Source organism: Colletotrichum acutatum (genome assembly GCF_030867785.1).
Source record: "Colletotrichum acutatum strain CBS 112980 chromosome Unknown BDZ83scaffold_23, whole genome shotgun sequence".
Classification (NCBI taxonomy): Eukaryota; Fungi; Ascomycota; class Sordariomycetes; order Glomerellales; family Glomerellaceae; genus Colletotrichum; species Colletotrichum acutatum.
The window spans coordinates 81,947-97,538 of NW_026849017.1; the positions used below are offsets into that span (position 1 = coordinate 81,947).

Sequence of the window (15,592 nt, forward strand, 5' to 3'; positions counted from 1 at the left end):
TCATCAGTCGCCGTCCTCATATCTGAGCGAGCTGCACATCTTCATGTTCATCCAGTCTCGTTCAACCTGTTGTCTACGGATTACTTCTCTTGCGCCCACTTCCATCTCCGTCAGGGCCACCTGCATTCCTTGCGTCCCCGAACACTCGGCTCCGCGTCTCTCTTCTGTCTGACCTGGGAACTCAAAGTCCAGAGCCACAGCAGCGTGTTTGGGTGTCATTGAGCAGCGGACGGCAGCAACTCTGTTTCACAAAACCTCGGATCGCCCAACCTCAAGATCAGCAGTGTTTGATCGCACCTCCTTGCCCTCACGCTTCACCCTCACCCTCGCCCTCCTTCTCCTGCGGATACTCTCCCTTCCTCTGTTCGCTCCGTCCCTTCTCCCTACCTTACTTTACCGTACCGTACCGTACTCCCAGTTCCAGCCGGACCGACGCCCAGACAGACGCAACTGCCCGTCGCCTGGTGTCACCAGCGCCCAAGTGCCTTGATCAACCAACTCCTTGACTTACAGCTTCCGACCCTCCAACCAGCGACGTCTTAACATTCGGACAAACACCATCCGTCCGGACTGCATGCCACTTTGAAGGCAGGAAACGGATAGACAGACGAACGAAGCCTCACCATCCAACAGCACAAAGGCGGTTCTTGAACCTTTTTGCCTCTCTATTTCCTCTCATCTTGCCTGACTTGATCCGTCTCAAAGTCTGCTCGTCTGCTAGTGCAACCCTTCTTCGCTACGGTGAATCACGATCGGCAACCTCGCCGCTCAATAATCCCACCGACCATTCATCCCTTTGGATCCCTTTGCTTTCAAACGGCCCATTTCTCTGCCCATCCTCTACCCATATGGTAGAAAAGAGAGGCTCTCCTAAACCCTGTCTGACCGGCGCATGGTCCATGCCTGCTAATACAAGAAACGCGCTTCATCACCAACGCCTCTGTTAGTCTCAAGCCGCCCCAATCACCAAATCTCGACTATACACCAAAGCGGCCTGCTGGCATTGACGAGCTCGCCCAAAAGAGAGCACACTCCCGCGACCTTCACACCATCGTCATCTGTAAGCACTTCCTCAGCAAGCAGCTTCACGGCCAGACAACACCAAAACCTTCGAATCAACGCCCCGACAAACCCAACTGTTTGGTCGTCTAAGCTCTGGACCCTGCCGGCCCTGCGACCCGCATTGACGTGGTTCTCCCAGCCGATCGTGCCGTCATCCCCAGCAGCCTCTGTCTGACACGCGAGACGTTTCGGCCCTCTGGCCTTCGCTGCCCGCCGCCCGAACTGCCACGCTTCTGTCATTCCATCCCCAAAAGTCAAGCGCCTCCCAGCCGAATCCTGGCCTGTCAAGTTCAGTTGGCCACCGTCTTCCTGGCCGCTTCGTCACTGTCCCATCGACGACGACTCGACCATCTGCCACGAAACATTTACAACCAATATACGAAGAGATTTCACAATCAACAACGCCCATCGAGTGGGAAACTCACCGCAAACATATCCAACGGCGGCTACGCCACGCCAGAACGCGAATTCAATCACAGACGACTGACGAAAACACCTGAGATGAGCAGGTCGATATTCGAAGGCCCTCAGCGGCGCTTGGTCGAGCTCTTAGTCTTGGCGTCAGCGGCAACAGCAGCAACCATCAGCGTCGGAAGCACATCACTCAGCCTGTCTAATTTCCAGCTGATTACAGAGCTCTCCGTTCCGCTGGGTTGCCTGTTGTCATATAACAATCCCATCGAAGGATGCGAAGCCACCGACTTTGGTAGCACGGGAACGTGCTCCCAGAAATGCAGAAATGGCCTGACTCGCATGCAAAGTAATCTCCAGGACGTTTGTCAGTCTGTTCAAGTACAGGTCAACACGATACTTGGCCAAGCTCTGTCCGGAAACCTGGTAAACTTGCTCTGCGGCGCTCTGAACCAACAGACGTCATCGGCAGTGCAGACGATATCTACCACGACGATAATCATTCTGCCTTCAACAACCGCTATTGCTCCTCCTCCACCTCCGCCTCCGCCGGCTACGACGTCGGTCGCTCCACCGCCGCCGCCAACAACATCATTATCAACATCAACGCCTATCATACTTCCGCCGTCAAGCCAGGCGCCTCTGCCTCCGGCAACCACAGCGATACCGCCAGTATCTAGTCAGGCGCCCCCTATCATACCTCCCACTACTATTGTCACTTCAACGACAACGACTGAGAGCCAGGCCTCACCTCAAAGCACCTCTTCAGCCCCGGTGAACCCTCTCGATGCTTTGCTCATGAACGGCGGTATGGCCAGCAGGCCAAGAGGTGATATCACGTGGGGTCTACCAGTCCTTGCCGTTGTTGTGTATGGAATTATTTGAGTGTTGGGTTCGAAGTATCTGGATTTCGAAGCACTGCTGGAGCGAAACGCACGAAGAGACCAACTACTAATGTGTAAGATTATTATTTCTTTTGTCGAGGGATGACAGATGGGCAAAGTAAGGAAGGAGACGGCCCAGGGCATCAAAGGACCTCCAGAAAGTTGCTGGAGTTGCGAAAGAGGGCGAAGAACGCCAAGTATGACGATTGCGTGGATTATGACCTTTCACGGCGCAGCAAGATACCTTCATTAAGATACGGACACTGTAACACTAGATACCACATAGCATGGCTTGAGCAGATATAGATGGCCAAGCTTGAAGACGAAATTGGAGAAGCAAGGTGAATTACCTACAACTGAGCGTCGGGAACCCTCTCACTGTGCAAGAAATCTGGATTGTGCCCGCAGTGACTCTTGGATAGCCGACAGACGCAGCATCCGCAATCATATTGTCTTTTCTTCCCCCGCCTCTTTGAGCCTCCATTACGCAGCTGTCATGCAAGGCCCCCCGACGCAAGGATCTTCCCCCAATGCACTCCCCCGGTCCCGGGGCGCCGCGCAGCCGGCTGGGATCCCAGCGGGCCCACCCCGGTCTGCCACGCATGAACCAAGCTTCCTCGGATACGGCCGCTCGAGTCTCTCAACCAGTCACCTCTCGCGCTGGGGGTAGAATAGTTTATGCGGCGGGGTTTCGACGGTACCAAAGACTGGGTGTAGGCCTTTGGAGGTTGGTTGTTTGTCAAATCAGGGACGAGGGGAGAGGGGGCTAGAACGTGTTAAGGCTGATGATTGATTGATGACGGAAGAGGGGTTCAATCAAGGTCCGGCCTTGGTAGTCTTGAAGCTTGGTGATCCTGGTTCAGTCCTGAGCGGCGAAGGGGTGGAGGTTAATCCGGCTTGGAGCCTTGGAGGAAGGAGCCAGGAGGTCTACTTGACCGCACCTACCTTTCCAAATATTCGTCTGTTAACCCTTCCCCATCGCCCAGGTGAGTGAATACACGCAGGAAGGAAGCCCATATAGACCCCCTTCAAGTCCATTCCCATCACCAACGGCAGCAGGCGCCTCACAGGCTTGCGAGGTCAGGTCAAAGCTGCCGTTTGGCGGGATGGTTACGGGCGAGCCTTGTTCAACTGGCTTGGCCTACACCAGGGTTTCTAGGTTCAAGTCCCAGCATGTGCACCAAGAGATGTAGCCCCCGTTCGCCACCGGGGGGGTGAACTCTTTTGTTTTTTTTGTGGTTGACTTCTGGGAATCGGATCTGGGGTGCTTTTGGATAGGTTCTTGCGTAGGATTGTTAGATACGATGTTTAGCGGGTCGGTTCGTGATTGGAAGTCGGGCGGAGGAGTGGTGCGGTCTTGAAGGATGCCGTTGGTCGGCAGGCTTCGGATCGGAGCGGGGTGGGGTCGTATCCGGGAGTCGCGGACGACTGCCGGCTCTGAGGCCGGATATCACGGGTACAACGACTATTGCAATTGGGGTCGCATTTTAAATTCCGGGTCGTAGAAAAATGGAGGCAAATTCAAGTCAGTCTATCATTGCGAACATAAAAAAAGACAAAGGAGTGGATAAAAACCAGAGTTCCTAGGCTGTGGAAACAGGCCTGCCTGTACCCTCAATCTCTGATCTTTCTCCGCCTTTCAAAGTGTCCTCGCTCCCCGCGTCTTGACTATCCATGTCTTGGCTATCCATGTCTGGACTGTCCCCGTCTTGACAGCCCACGTCTTGCCTGTTCATGTCTTGCCTGTCAATGTCTTCGTTACCCAATTCTTCATCACCACCGTCCTCCGGCTGCCCACAAACTTGAAATCATCGTCATCCATAACCCCAACAGTAAAGTGCATCGTTCGATCAGACTCTCTTCGAAACCAACTCATGCGAAAGCGCATAGATGAAAGTCTGTCGTAAATATCTTCCTTCGATAATTTATGAGAGTCGTCAGGCATATGCTTCGCAAAGTTCGAAGTGTCCAGAAGAGCAGCCATCATCGCGATGCTGCTTAGCCCATCGGGAGCCAGGCCCTTAACATCTATGTCGAGCAATCCCCTCCGCCAATTTGTAAATCGTTGTAAAACTGAAGGAATAAGTATAAAAATATGGACTATGCCAACAATACTCAGAATTCCCACGAGAAGATACGTCGATGTTGGGTTTTGAAAGAGTCGCTTAGCGTTGTTGTTGTTGATGAGGACTGCGTTCAGTGGCTCTAGTCCCTCGGATTGCATGTCTTCTATATTGATCCGATTCTCGATGTTGAGGATCTGTGCACTAAGAAGAGCGCGGTCAAAGTTCAAGGCTTCCAGGATTCTCCAGCTCTGCCCCGGATCACCAAAGGCTTCAAGGGGAACCCGTCCGTGAGGCGGGACCAAGATGTTGAAAGCATTGAACCACGTCTCCAATCCATGCGACTGAGTCACCTCAGGGAAAGCGTTGCCATGATACTCTTTCCTCCCAATCCTCTCGGTTTGAGGGTCAAGAAAGGGTACAGAAAGTGGGGGCTCCCATGGAATCAACGTTGGGCGATCGGGGCGTGGAGGTTTGTTGTGGTTTATGACAAGCGTGCCATTGGCAATGAACAGATCGACAGACACCATGATCATTGCCCACGAATATCGGCACCGCCAGGCTTGCAAAGAATTGAAATGATGTTTTTGAAAATCGAATACTCCCCACAAGTAAACTTTGGATATCGAGGGCGCAGAATCCAAGACGCTGCGGTTGTGGAAAGTATCCATATCCATGTCGCAGACCGCGTTGTGACCTTGTGAATCCCGCTCAGATGCTTCAAACCCCAGGATTTCTGCATATACAAAAGATGACTTCCTTGGGTCTTTAGACAACATGCTAGAATCAGAAATGGTAATATTCAGCGTATCGGATGTCCCATCAGAGCAGGTGACTGGTATGCGAAGGAAGAACAGCGGCTCATTGTCATCTTTCGTCTTACTGACACTGAGCGCCTGACTTTCACAGCGCGCTACCAACGTCGCTGCCGGCAAAGACATTTATACGGGGGTGCCTTCGGATGCTCGACAATCTTACGTGGCAGGCGGCCAGTGCCAGGGAAAGCAAGATCGCGAAAGGTGTTTTGTGGATATGTCAGGTTCTCTCCTTTCTCCAACACGAGGCTTCCTACAAATTCGCGATTATTACAGTAATGCCTCTCATCAGGCTCCAATGGTCTTTTACCGAATGAGCTCTCTTGTCGGAGCTCAAATTTGTCGTGTTCCGGCACAAATTTGACGGTGAGCAGGGTCGAGGCGATGGTCGTCAAAAGGGCGCACAAGCTTGCCAAAGATTGCGAGAGTGAGACGGGCCAAGCCTTCAGTCGAACTGCTGTATATAGAGCCCGGAGCCCAAGCAGATCTAAGAGTGTGATGTCAAATTGTTGCGAACGACAAGGTCCCTTGGAGAGGATGTCAAGGGTGAAAAAGCCTCTCAGTGACGAGTTGAATGATTCTGTATATAGTGCAACACCAAGCATGGTCAGCGTCGGCAACGAAGCCCAGAACATGTGATTGTCCCTTTTAGTTGAAGTCAGCCCATTGTTTGCGTTTGATGTCTTTAATGTGTATAAAAGAACCGTAATGATGGCGAGAATGACGACAGTGAAAGCCGTCTGCACCCATTTCCTCAATATGGCTGGCGCAAATCTGCTTGGGCCCTGCCAGGCCTCTGTGTGGCTTTGTTCAAAGCATGACTTCTGATCTATGAATCGCTGATGTGCGTGAAAAAAAAGCATGTATCCAAGAACTGTTGCCAGATCTCTGTTCCATATCATTGTCTCTTCCCTGTAGCGAATGAAGATGAAGATGTTGATTGCGGTGACGAGGGCGAAAACGGCCACTATTGGGGCTCCGGTCTGGTACTTGATCTTCAACTTAGCAACTTGCCTGCGTTCATTACCCATGGTTTCCGTGCTCTCTTCTTGACGGAGATTATAGTGGCCAGCAAGGGGACCGAGCTTTCTGACCATATTGACCATGCAGTCGTACAGCGCCTCGGTCGTATTCAGCAAAGCCTTCGGGCCATTTGGGGCTTTTCCCCATGTTGCGCCCATACTCCGGGGGCCCCATACTTGAAATAACCATACTTGGAAGAGTAATCATTCGGATCGGAACCATCGGTACCTGACCTGAACTTGATAGGCAAAGATCGTTCGATCATGGCCCAAACGTTGACGCTATGCGGTATCTGAGATTGGCCTTCCGGTATCCTAAGCTTAGAGCTAATTCCGTTATCCACGACTCCACGACTTCAACCTGTGAGGTCCAGGCTGTTGGAGAACAAAGAACAGCCGCAAATGCAGCAGTGCCAGCAGATGATGCCTCGGACATATTTCCCATCGTCAGAGCTGAGAATATGTACTGGGGATTCTGTCGAGGAATGTTCGGACAGGGTCGATAATGGTAAAGCGGAGGGCCTAGATTCCAGATGGTATCGTTGCGTTTTAGGATCCGGTATCGTAGGTTATGGCAACCTTCAAAGTTGACTGAGAGCTCGAAGAGGCGGCTTCCGTTGGTACGCAGCACCTCGAAACTTTCAAGCTTCAGGCAGTGCATATCTGTGAAGAAACCGTCCACGGGTACTGTAATGAGCGCATCTGTACTACCTCTTGGTTCGAAGAGTTGGAAGGCGGCGTCTTTAGTCACACCGAATGTGTAACTCAAGTTGAAATCGCTGATAGCTCGACCGACATAGTAAGCACTGGAGCCGTTCAACCCCTGTGTTGATGGGGCAGACTCCCCAGATCCTAATGTTCGTTCGGTGCATTGGATGCGTCTAGAACTCGGACGGAGGTGTTCCGAGAGAGTTCGCCGGATTTAAGATGAAATAAAATTGGGACAAGAATAATTTGGATCTTGAGAAGGAGAGAGACGAGTGTTGTCAGGAACACTAGGGAATGCTTACGGCGAATTGACCGATAGATGGGAACCGCCATCATCATTGACGTATAGTCGAGGTCGTAGTCAGCGCCACTGGTGGGTTGTCCCTTGCGTAGAGCAATTCAGAGCATGTACCGCTGAGCTTGGAGCTCGACTCTGGCCCAAAGACCCGCTACAAGGGTGAGTACTGTACAACAAAGACGTCAGGCTTTGAGAGTCTATTCTGTCGGGACTGGTGGCACGAGTTGCTTACTAGCGGCTGGGCCGAATCTCCATACAAATGTGTGATTGGAATCAGTCCTGAACAGCCCATCGTTCTTGTAGGAGTAGCAGAGCATGTTGAGAAGAGCGACGGTGGCACATAAAAAAAGACGTGCAAAAGTGACGAGAACGAAAGGCCGCAGCCAGTTCGGGCGCCAGGCCGAGTCTTCTTCCACGTGCGCCTTCTCCTCTGCTCCAATATCCAATTCAGTTGGTCGATTCAGGGGTTCTATTGGATTCGGCTGCGAACTCGAAAGCTTTCGGCGAGGTGAAGATATGCTGATGTGTTCCATCCCGACGACGTGCTCCACAGGTTTCTCCTCTCTCACATACGATAGCTCATGAACAGTTATTTTGTCGTCTGGTCTTTCTCTTGCCAGTCGGTTTGAAGAATTATTTTGCTGCTTTGCTGGACACATGTATCGAGTAGGTTCTTCATCTAATTCCGTGATATGCCCGTATTTGTGAGTAGTACACTGCGTATCTTTGGACAAACGTTGCGCTCCTTTGCTATAAAGGATCATTCTCTTTTGAGTGTTTATTGATGGGCGTTCAAAGTTGTCTACCTACGTATTTGATTAATGGATACTGCTCAATCTTTTATTGGTGAGTCAAGAAAAGTATTTGGAAGGCTGGCATGAATGCAAAAGGCTGGCCAAACAGTCGGCTGGACGGTGATACGTGACACAATGCTGACTTTGACTCAGATCTCGATGCCACGCAGCTAAGATCTTGCTTGAGTTGCAACGAGCGATTTTTGAGACACAGTCATTCGGCCAAAGTCCTTTTCTTTCAGACACGAGGGAGTTGTAATGTGGCAATCCATCTTGATTCCCATAAACGTAAGGCTAAGCTCTGAGAACAGATTGCTCTGACCATCGGCAACGTAAGGATGCATCGAAATATGTGCCGCGTACTCTAACCATGAACATAACACTCCAATGACCTATATGATGTCATTTTGCTATCTCTCGATAATTAGCAAGAAGTTGTGAAGTCTTCATCCATGTGAAAGGGATTACTCAACTGCGAATTTGTAACTGGTTTTCGAAGTCCAAGTGCTAACGGAACAAGGACGGTCAAGCCAGTTTTAGAGCCGTCGATTTCTAGCCACAGGTATACAGAACGACATATCACGACATGTTATCCCACGAACTTAGTGATCAATGCTGGGGAAGTAGGGTGGCGCGGTATCAGGCTGGGATTTCTCACATTGCCAAACACGTTAGACCCAGCAAGGTGTCTGCAAGACTCCGCCTGTAAGCGACTAGTGGATCTCGGACTCCCACTTTGGCCGTGCGTTCCTACGGAGTGCAACTGTCTTGATACTCACTGAAAGGAGGGATCGTCGGCTTAGCGTATGTAGGGGTCCTCAGATGTCGTCTGCCAGGCACACCAGAGCCCAAGAGGGCTGACTGTACCTACGAAAGATCTGGCTGCATTTTCTTGGAAAGCCTATTAACTCAAGGTTGTCTTCCGAGGTAAGGTGCAGATGTCCTTCAAGCTATGATGCTGGTTCTGGGGATGAAACACCATCGTCAATAGCACCCAGGTTCCTTCGGAGCCAGCAGCTTGGTCGAGAGAAACGAAAAGCCAGGCTGGACAGCCAGTTACAGGCTTTCCAATCTGCCACTATACACACCTTGCAACAGTTATCGAGGCCAATAGGCTTCAAGGGCTTGGCGTGCCCACATACTAGAAACATCACGAGTCGCCGACCTCATTTCTGGGATGATGCCCCGGCCTCTCATCCCAGCGAGAACATAGGCAGACATTCCACTTCCGACTCGCCGAACTGCCAGGAACGGGGCTACTGGGAGGTCCAAAGAGGGTTCGCGTTGGCCCACAGTAAGCCAAATATTGACACCCATGCCCCGTCGTATTGCAGCACTCTTCAACCCCACGGGTCCCATCAAGGTCTTCGTGTAACTGACAACTTTGTCCTAATCAGGACTCTTTCGTATGACCATGATTGAATCATTCAACATGTCAGTTTCTGTAACCTAGGTCATGTCCGTTTTCTTTCGGGAGTCTCCGTCTCGTTCAGTTGCGACCCTGAATACTACGCAGGACGATGGGTCTCGGGTCTCTGCGAACGTGGCCTTCGAAAGGCATGTCATATTTCAGATACAAGGGTCCTCAGAACATGGGCCTTCAGCTTCACCGCTTGAGAGTACTTCACCCTCACTCAAGCTGACAACTCGTGATTCTCAAGATGAAGTCCTCGTGCTGAGCTCCGCTAAGTGTCGAGGCCCCCATGTCCCGGAGTGGGCCAACTCAACTTACCTTCTGCGAAATGAACGTTGAGGATTCTCGTGATGATTTTACCTGCTTCTTTCTTTGGCTTCAGCGCTGTTGCAGGGTTGTGATGAGACCCATTCTAGGCAGCTTCCTAGAGCTAGATTGACGCTGCATTGAAAGGGGACGCAGCTCGGGGTGACTTCGAATGTTGTTTTCTCTAGTCGCATATAAGTCTACCAAACCGCCACTCAGTACAATCTCCCCTCATCACCATCACCACCAACGTTCATCCATTACACAGTTCACCACAACAATCTCATCCAACTCAATCCTCAAGCATCTACGCAAGCTCTCTCCTCCTCATCCATCAGATCACCCCCACAAGGCCGCCACCACAAAATGAAGTTCACAACATCAACCGCGCTGCTCGCCCTAGCCACCTTCTCCCCTCTAGCCTCAACCGCCTCCTGTAGCCACTCGCAGAACCGCTGGTCCATCACCGCCAGCGGCGTCGACGATGTCCCCGGAAAGTGTGGCGGCCTCTGGGACAACCTCAAGCGTTTTGGCGCCTGTGCCGTCAGCAGTCCCAGCTGCGGCGGCAGCAACGGCAACCTCGCCTGGACATTCACCACCGGTGTTGGGTGTAATGCCGGCATGGTTGAATCTACCTGGTGGCAAGCCACCAATAACCGGTTTGGTAGCATTTCTTGCCCTTAGAAGGGGCACGTAGACACGGATGGGTTGGGGGAAGCCAGGATGTCTTGAGCTGTTAGAGGAAGACTAGTTGTCGAGCACATTGCTGAGTGGAAGATGTTCGTGCGGGAGACCTGCCTCTTACTACGCGGTTGCGATACGCGATTAGAAATCTGGGGTTGTGATCATTGGTGCTAGTTAGAGAATTTGACACGTTTCTTCGGGTCTTCGACTTTCCGCTCACATGATGAATCATGCCGATTGGCAAGTGATCTCCGATGCGTCTGATATCAAGAACTATTGAAGGTTCTTCAGACTATTTACTAACTTCACACTACTTTCTGAACCTAGACTGCATTCTAATCTCAAACTACGTCTCATCTCTACGGTTCCGATTGAGGCCTCTCCTGCTACTCAAGTGCCTGAAACTTAGACTAAGCCTGCATCTTACGGACTGCCTCTCACTGACGATCCCCTGGAGATTTACCTGGCTGCCGTCGCCGTCGATGGCGACGATATCTAAGGTATTAAATCATCGCCTCATCCCAAGAGGTTTACCGGCTCCCATGCCGAGCAGTAACTACAAGGCCCCCAATGCGGACCGTCTCCCCCCGGGCAATCTGCTTTCCGGCATCGGGTCAAGGTACGGCCTTCTTCGAATTCGTTCTTGGTACCGCACCTGCAGCAAGTCCACCAGCACCGTCTTTTCAGATTCCACGGGTGGTTATTGTTCCAAAAGACTGGCATTCTGATCTTTTGGAGTTTTGCCATGGTGGCAGTTTGAGATATGTAGTGTTCAGGATGTTGAGTTGCCCCTACGTTTTGAAATGTTTGATGAGATTAGAAGAGATTCGATGAGATTAGAAGAGATTCGCTGTGTAGATAAGAAGTACTACGTGATGTGGAAGAGATTCAAAGGCCTATGGTTAAAATTCGGACCAGTATTTATCTCATTCTGAAGCCACCCCAACAGAGATAATTTTGACATGAGGACGTAGGAATACAGTGATTCAGAGGACTTTTCGCGTACCGAATTGCGTTCGGGTGAATGAGCTCCTCCCAACAGGTCGCAACGTGATGTTGATCCCAAGCAAATAATACATCAGACGATAAATTCACTATATGGGAGCCAGGCAGCAAGGAGAGGCAATCAATTGTCCGCGCTTCGCTTCTCTTTCACTACCCTTCTGCCTTCGGTACTTGGGGATAGTCGAGCATGGTCACAACAGTATGTAGTAGCCCCTCCGTGAGTGCTCGACGGCCGGCGCCGTTGCGGCCATTCGATCATCTCCCATTGGTTCGTGAACTTGAGACTAGGTTTTGATGGAGTATTTGCAGCAGTGGCAGGTGATTGAGGTTGGCTTCCTCAAATGATACTCAGTCAATAGTCAGATAAGCCCAATTTTGTTCCACTGTCAAGATGACTGTCTTCCTATGGCTATCCTATCTAATGCGGGCTTTTCTCTCTCAAGGCTCTCTCTACTATATGAACCTCAAACCACCTAACCGCCTTCCTCACCGCAAGACGTCCTCTTCCATCCGCACTACACCTCATACCCATCAACCTCAACCGCCCTCATGCAAGCCAACAAGAGAAACCTAGGCATCCAAATCACACACCACTGACACGGCCCGATATGGGCGCCACGTCGTCCATAGCTGCGAGAGCAGGGCCGGTCGCCGTCATTTCGACAGACATGCGTCGCAGGCTCGGCGGGCATGCGGTTTCCATCCGTGAAGCATCGGCAGCATGTCCAGAAGCAGGATTCACGGAAGACTTCAGGCGGGTCTAGAGCCGTGAATTCTTGTAGAGTTAGAGGAACCATACGGAGAGACATTTTGGTATATGTGAAAGCGAGATAATATTCAGGGTGTTTGTGTTGTGGCTGAGCAATGGTTTGAATTGGGATTCGTGTAGGTTGAGGACTGAGATGTTGGAAATGGAGTTCCAGGGCTGTCATGTCGGGGTTCATCCTCACGATATTTGTAGTTCGCCTTTTGAAAAGACATAGTTGTGATTCAAGAAGATCCTTCAGCCGTGAACATCTTCCACGTTTCCCCTAAGACTCAGAGGCTCGTGTCCTAAGTACTTCCCACTCATCGCGCGTCACAACCGATCATTGTAGATCAACGACTGTTCTTCTAAGCCACACAAATTAATCAGAGAAGCTCGCGCAAGCTTCCACCACCCCTCAAGAATCACTCGATAAACGTCTGGTATGTATGCAAGGTCTCAATTGCCTTCAGACATCGAGAAGCGCAGGCGGAGCAACTCACCTACGAGGTCTGGCGGTGGATTCTAGCTCAATCAGAATTTCATCAGCCAAGTCTCATTGAATACAGGAATGACCATGCCATTGCTAGTAGTTCGTATATTTACGCAAGCGTGGGCGTACTGTGCAACTTGATCACGAGCTGGGATGATAGCAGATGCTCGCATGCTCTTAGACATAGATGCGGACATGATGAACCTTGAAACTGAGCGAACTTGTAGCTTTTTCAAGAAAGAGTGAGTTCAGAACTGGGTATCAACTAAATACTATGTAGCCTACCGTAACTATAGCAAAGATCTGCGCACTACCAATCTCATCAATCCCTCCTCGCCGCCACCATCGCCTCCTCAGCACGAAATCTCAAATCCAACACATCCATCGGAGTCCAAGCCCCTTCGGGCCCAACAATCGCACAACACGAAGCAGGTCCAGCATGTACCTGCAAAGTCCCCGGGACCACCACGCAACCCTCAGGGTTCCGGCAGTGCATCAGCCTCAACCCGTGTGCCGGCATCGCCTTGTAGAAGCCGCAGTTGCAGCATTTCCACCTGGCATCCTTGAGAAGCCTCGCGCCGCCGTCGCTCTGGCTCGCCGCATGGGCTTGGAACACCGCGTAGGAGAAGGGCCAGACTAGCTGATGCGGGCCGGGAACGCCGCTGTCTTCGTTGGTGTCGCCGATGCTGCCTTGGCTTGCATCGCTTGGACTTTGAAAAGCGTCGTAGGACTCGTGTTGTTCTTCTTCAATCTCTGTCTTCAATTCGACACGACGTCTTCTCTTGAAGATTTTGCCTTTGGCCATTGTGAAGGTTGTTTCTTGCTTGTCTTTCTTGTTGATGTGTGTTTTGAGAGCTGTTGTAGTGATGTAGGTTATGTCTGTTGTCTTTTGTCTTTGAGTCTTGCTTCGATGATGAGAGTCTAGTTGGGCCTAGCTGAGTTCCTTGGTCATACTTATATACCTTGCCTTCGGGGCGCTTGAGGCGTTGCCACGGGTTTACAAGAGATTCGAGCAGACTCACTCCTAGTGAAGCCTGTGATGAGGACAGCATCAAAGGTTTGTACGACTCTCCCTCAATGACTTGCAGCCACTATAGCCCAAACATGTTATGAATGATTCAATGAGAGAGAGCTAATTCTCATGTCTGTAGAAGATGGAAATCCTCACCTACTCATTACCTTCATTATAAGTCACCACATGATGCAAACATTTTTGTGAAGGAAAGGGCAATTGAGATACGTCTATGCAAGTCAAACAGAACATGCAGATCCAATGACTGTTTCCAGTCAGATAGAGCTCCATCCAGCAGTGAATAAGATAGTTCCTTGGGTAAAAAGCTTCTCAACATCATGCAAAAACAAAAGAATGCGTCGAGGGGGAATCGAACCCCCGGCTCCCCGACGCTGCTTGATGGCAACGGAGAATTTTACCACTAAACCATCGACGCTGATGTGATGAATTGTGACTCCAAGTGAGCTACACGTTTCTGACGAAGTCTGAGATTCTATTGCGATGATTTGAGGGTTGTGGGTTAGTTGTGGGGATAAGTGAGGGCTGAATGAGATCTCCGGGCCTCAGCGGGTCCGAGTTCCCGAAGCGGGGTTCCATCATCGGGCCGATGAAAGCGGAAGATGCTCAGAAAAGGAAGTGGAACGTGAGGAATGTGCAGCTGAGTCTAGTCTAAAGGTCAGACTTGTTTGCAGGAAGAGTTGAGAGTCGAGAGGGAGATCAGGTATAACCTCAGTTGATGGGACTGGAATGGGTGCTATACAAACGCAAAAAGGCCAAGATCGACAATGCTCTTACGGTCAACGGCCGAACGGCGGCACCGGAACGGCCATGCAGGGCTGATCAGTTGGCCCAAACGGCGCCATCCGCGTGCCGAGACTGGTTCAGCTTGTGGAGAATCAGTCATCCACGGTGACACAACCCAAGCAAAATGCACGTTACAAAAGAACGATGAGCAAACATCAAAGCGTCAACAGGCAAAACAGAGAGTTCCGTCAACTGATGTGTGCGGGCATGAGGAAACGATGGGTGGAAACAGCTCTTCGACTCGTGTTGCGTCAACACCAAGCATTGCTGTGTTTTCTGCCTGCAGCCAAGCAATCCGTAGGATGGTCAAACAGGAAGGTGTACGGATACATAGTGCGGAGCGCAACTCGCGCAAGCTTTTGGCTGCCAGTCTGGGGTTCTTCAGGTCTAGTGCAAATAGAGTGATGGAGAGAGGCAAGGGTGTTTGTCGACTAGTATGAGTGGGAAAATGGGGCAGAAGGAGTTCGTCAGGGAAAAGATTGGCATGTCAAGACTCAGAAGACGCATCGTAGACCGAATATGCGGAGTGACGAGTAGATCGCGGGTGGTCGTTGACTTAGACTCTTGGCTTGCTGAATCATGGGCGAATGAAGGTAGAGAGATTGGTGACGTCGCGGCGCATGTGAGCGAATTGGAGGGGTGGGAAGAGGGAGAGGAGGGGTTACAGCAGGGCACTCTCCGAGGGTTGGATGGGCATGCAGTAGTTGATTAGGTCAAGCCATGATTGGCGCGGGCTCTTTGCGAGGATTCAATACGTGCTCGTTCTTAGAAACAATTAGACAACAGAGGATGAGTTGGGAGGGCGAGGATGGGATGTTCGGACCAAACGATGCGAAGCGAGGCTGTTGGCTAATGTGAGACGGTGTGAGCTAGAGATGAAGAGACGAAAAGGCTATTGGCGGGTATGGGGAAAAGAGGAGGACGGGCCTGCTGGGGGATGGAGTGCCGCGAAAGTCTGGCGGACCGCGGAGGAGGAGGAGGGCGGAAAGGGTGGGAGAGTGAGCAATCGAGGCGGAACGTGGCATGCATACCTCCTAAGGTACATAGTAAGTAGGGTAGATTGAAGAGAGCG

The 15,592-nt window shown here is 51.1% G+C and overlaps 4 protein-coding genes and 1 non-coding gene across 5 annotated transcripts; 2 read left to right on the forward strand and 3 right to left on the reverse strand.

The window, feature by feature from the left end:
- Nucleotides 1–1,563: 1,563 nt before the first annotated feature.
- On the forward strand, nt 1,564–2,153 carry BDZ83DRAFT_749864 (uncharacterized protein; the record flags this gene model as incomplete). Its single annotated transcript, XM_060513833.1, has 2 exons — nt 1,564–1,840; nt 1,933–2,153. The coding sequence occupies 2 exons, from the start codon at nt 1,564–1,566 to the stop codon at nt 2,151–2,153; spliced, it is 498 nt and encodes a 165-aa protein (XP_060367602.1).
- Nucleotides 2,154–3,940: 1,787 nt separating this feature from the next.
- BDZ83DRAFT_649421 (uncharacterized protein) lies at nt 3,941–5,097 on the reverse strand (the record flags this gene model as incomplete). The annotated part of the gene is made up of 2 exons (XM_060510270.1): nt 3,941–4,158; nt 4,473–5,097. 2 exons carry the CDS (start codon nt 5,095–5,097, stop codon nt 3,941–3,943), a joined length of 843 nt encoding a protein of 280 aa, XP_060367603.1.
- A 5,046-nt stretch (nt 5,098–10,143) lies between these two features.
- On the forward strand, nt 10,144–10,461 carry BDZ83DRAFT_649424 (uncharacterized protein; the record flags this gene model as incomplete). The annotated part of the gene is made up of 1 exon (XM_060510271.1): nt 10,144–10,461. One exon carries the CDS (start codon nt 10,144–10,146, stop codon nt 10,459–10,461), a length of 318 nt encoding a protein of 105 aa, XP_060367604.1.
- Nucleotides 10,462–12,049: 1,588 nt separating this feature from the next.
- BDZ83DRAFT_649425 (uncharacterized protein) lies at nt 12,050–13,889 on the reverse strand (the record flags this gene model as incomplete). The annotated part of the gene is made up of 4 exons (XM_060510272.1): nt 12,050–12,226; nt 13,150–13,536; nt 13,667–13,795; nt 13,884–13,889. 4 exons carry the CDS (start codon nt 13,887–13,889, stop codon nt 12,050–12,052), a joined length of 699 nt encoding a protein of 232 aa, XP_060367605.1.
- Nucleotides 13,890–14,071: 182 nt separating this feature from the next.
- On the reverse strand, nt 14,072–14,152 carry BDZ83DRAFT_t94. The gene has a single exon. It is a non-coding gene; the product is annotated as a tRNA-Gly (tRNA).
- Nucleotides 14,153–15,592: the final 1,440 nt, after the last annotated feature.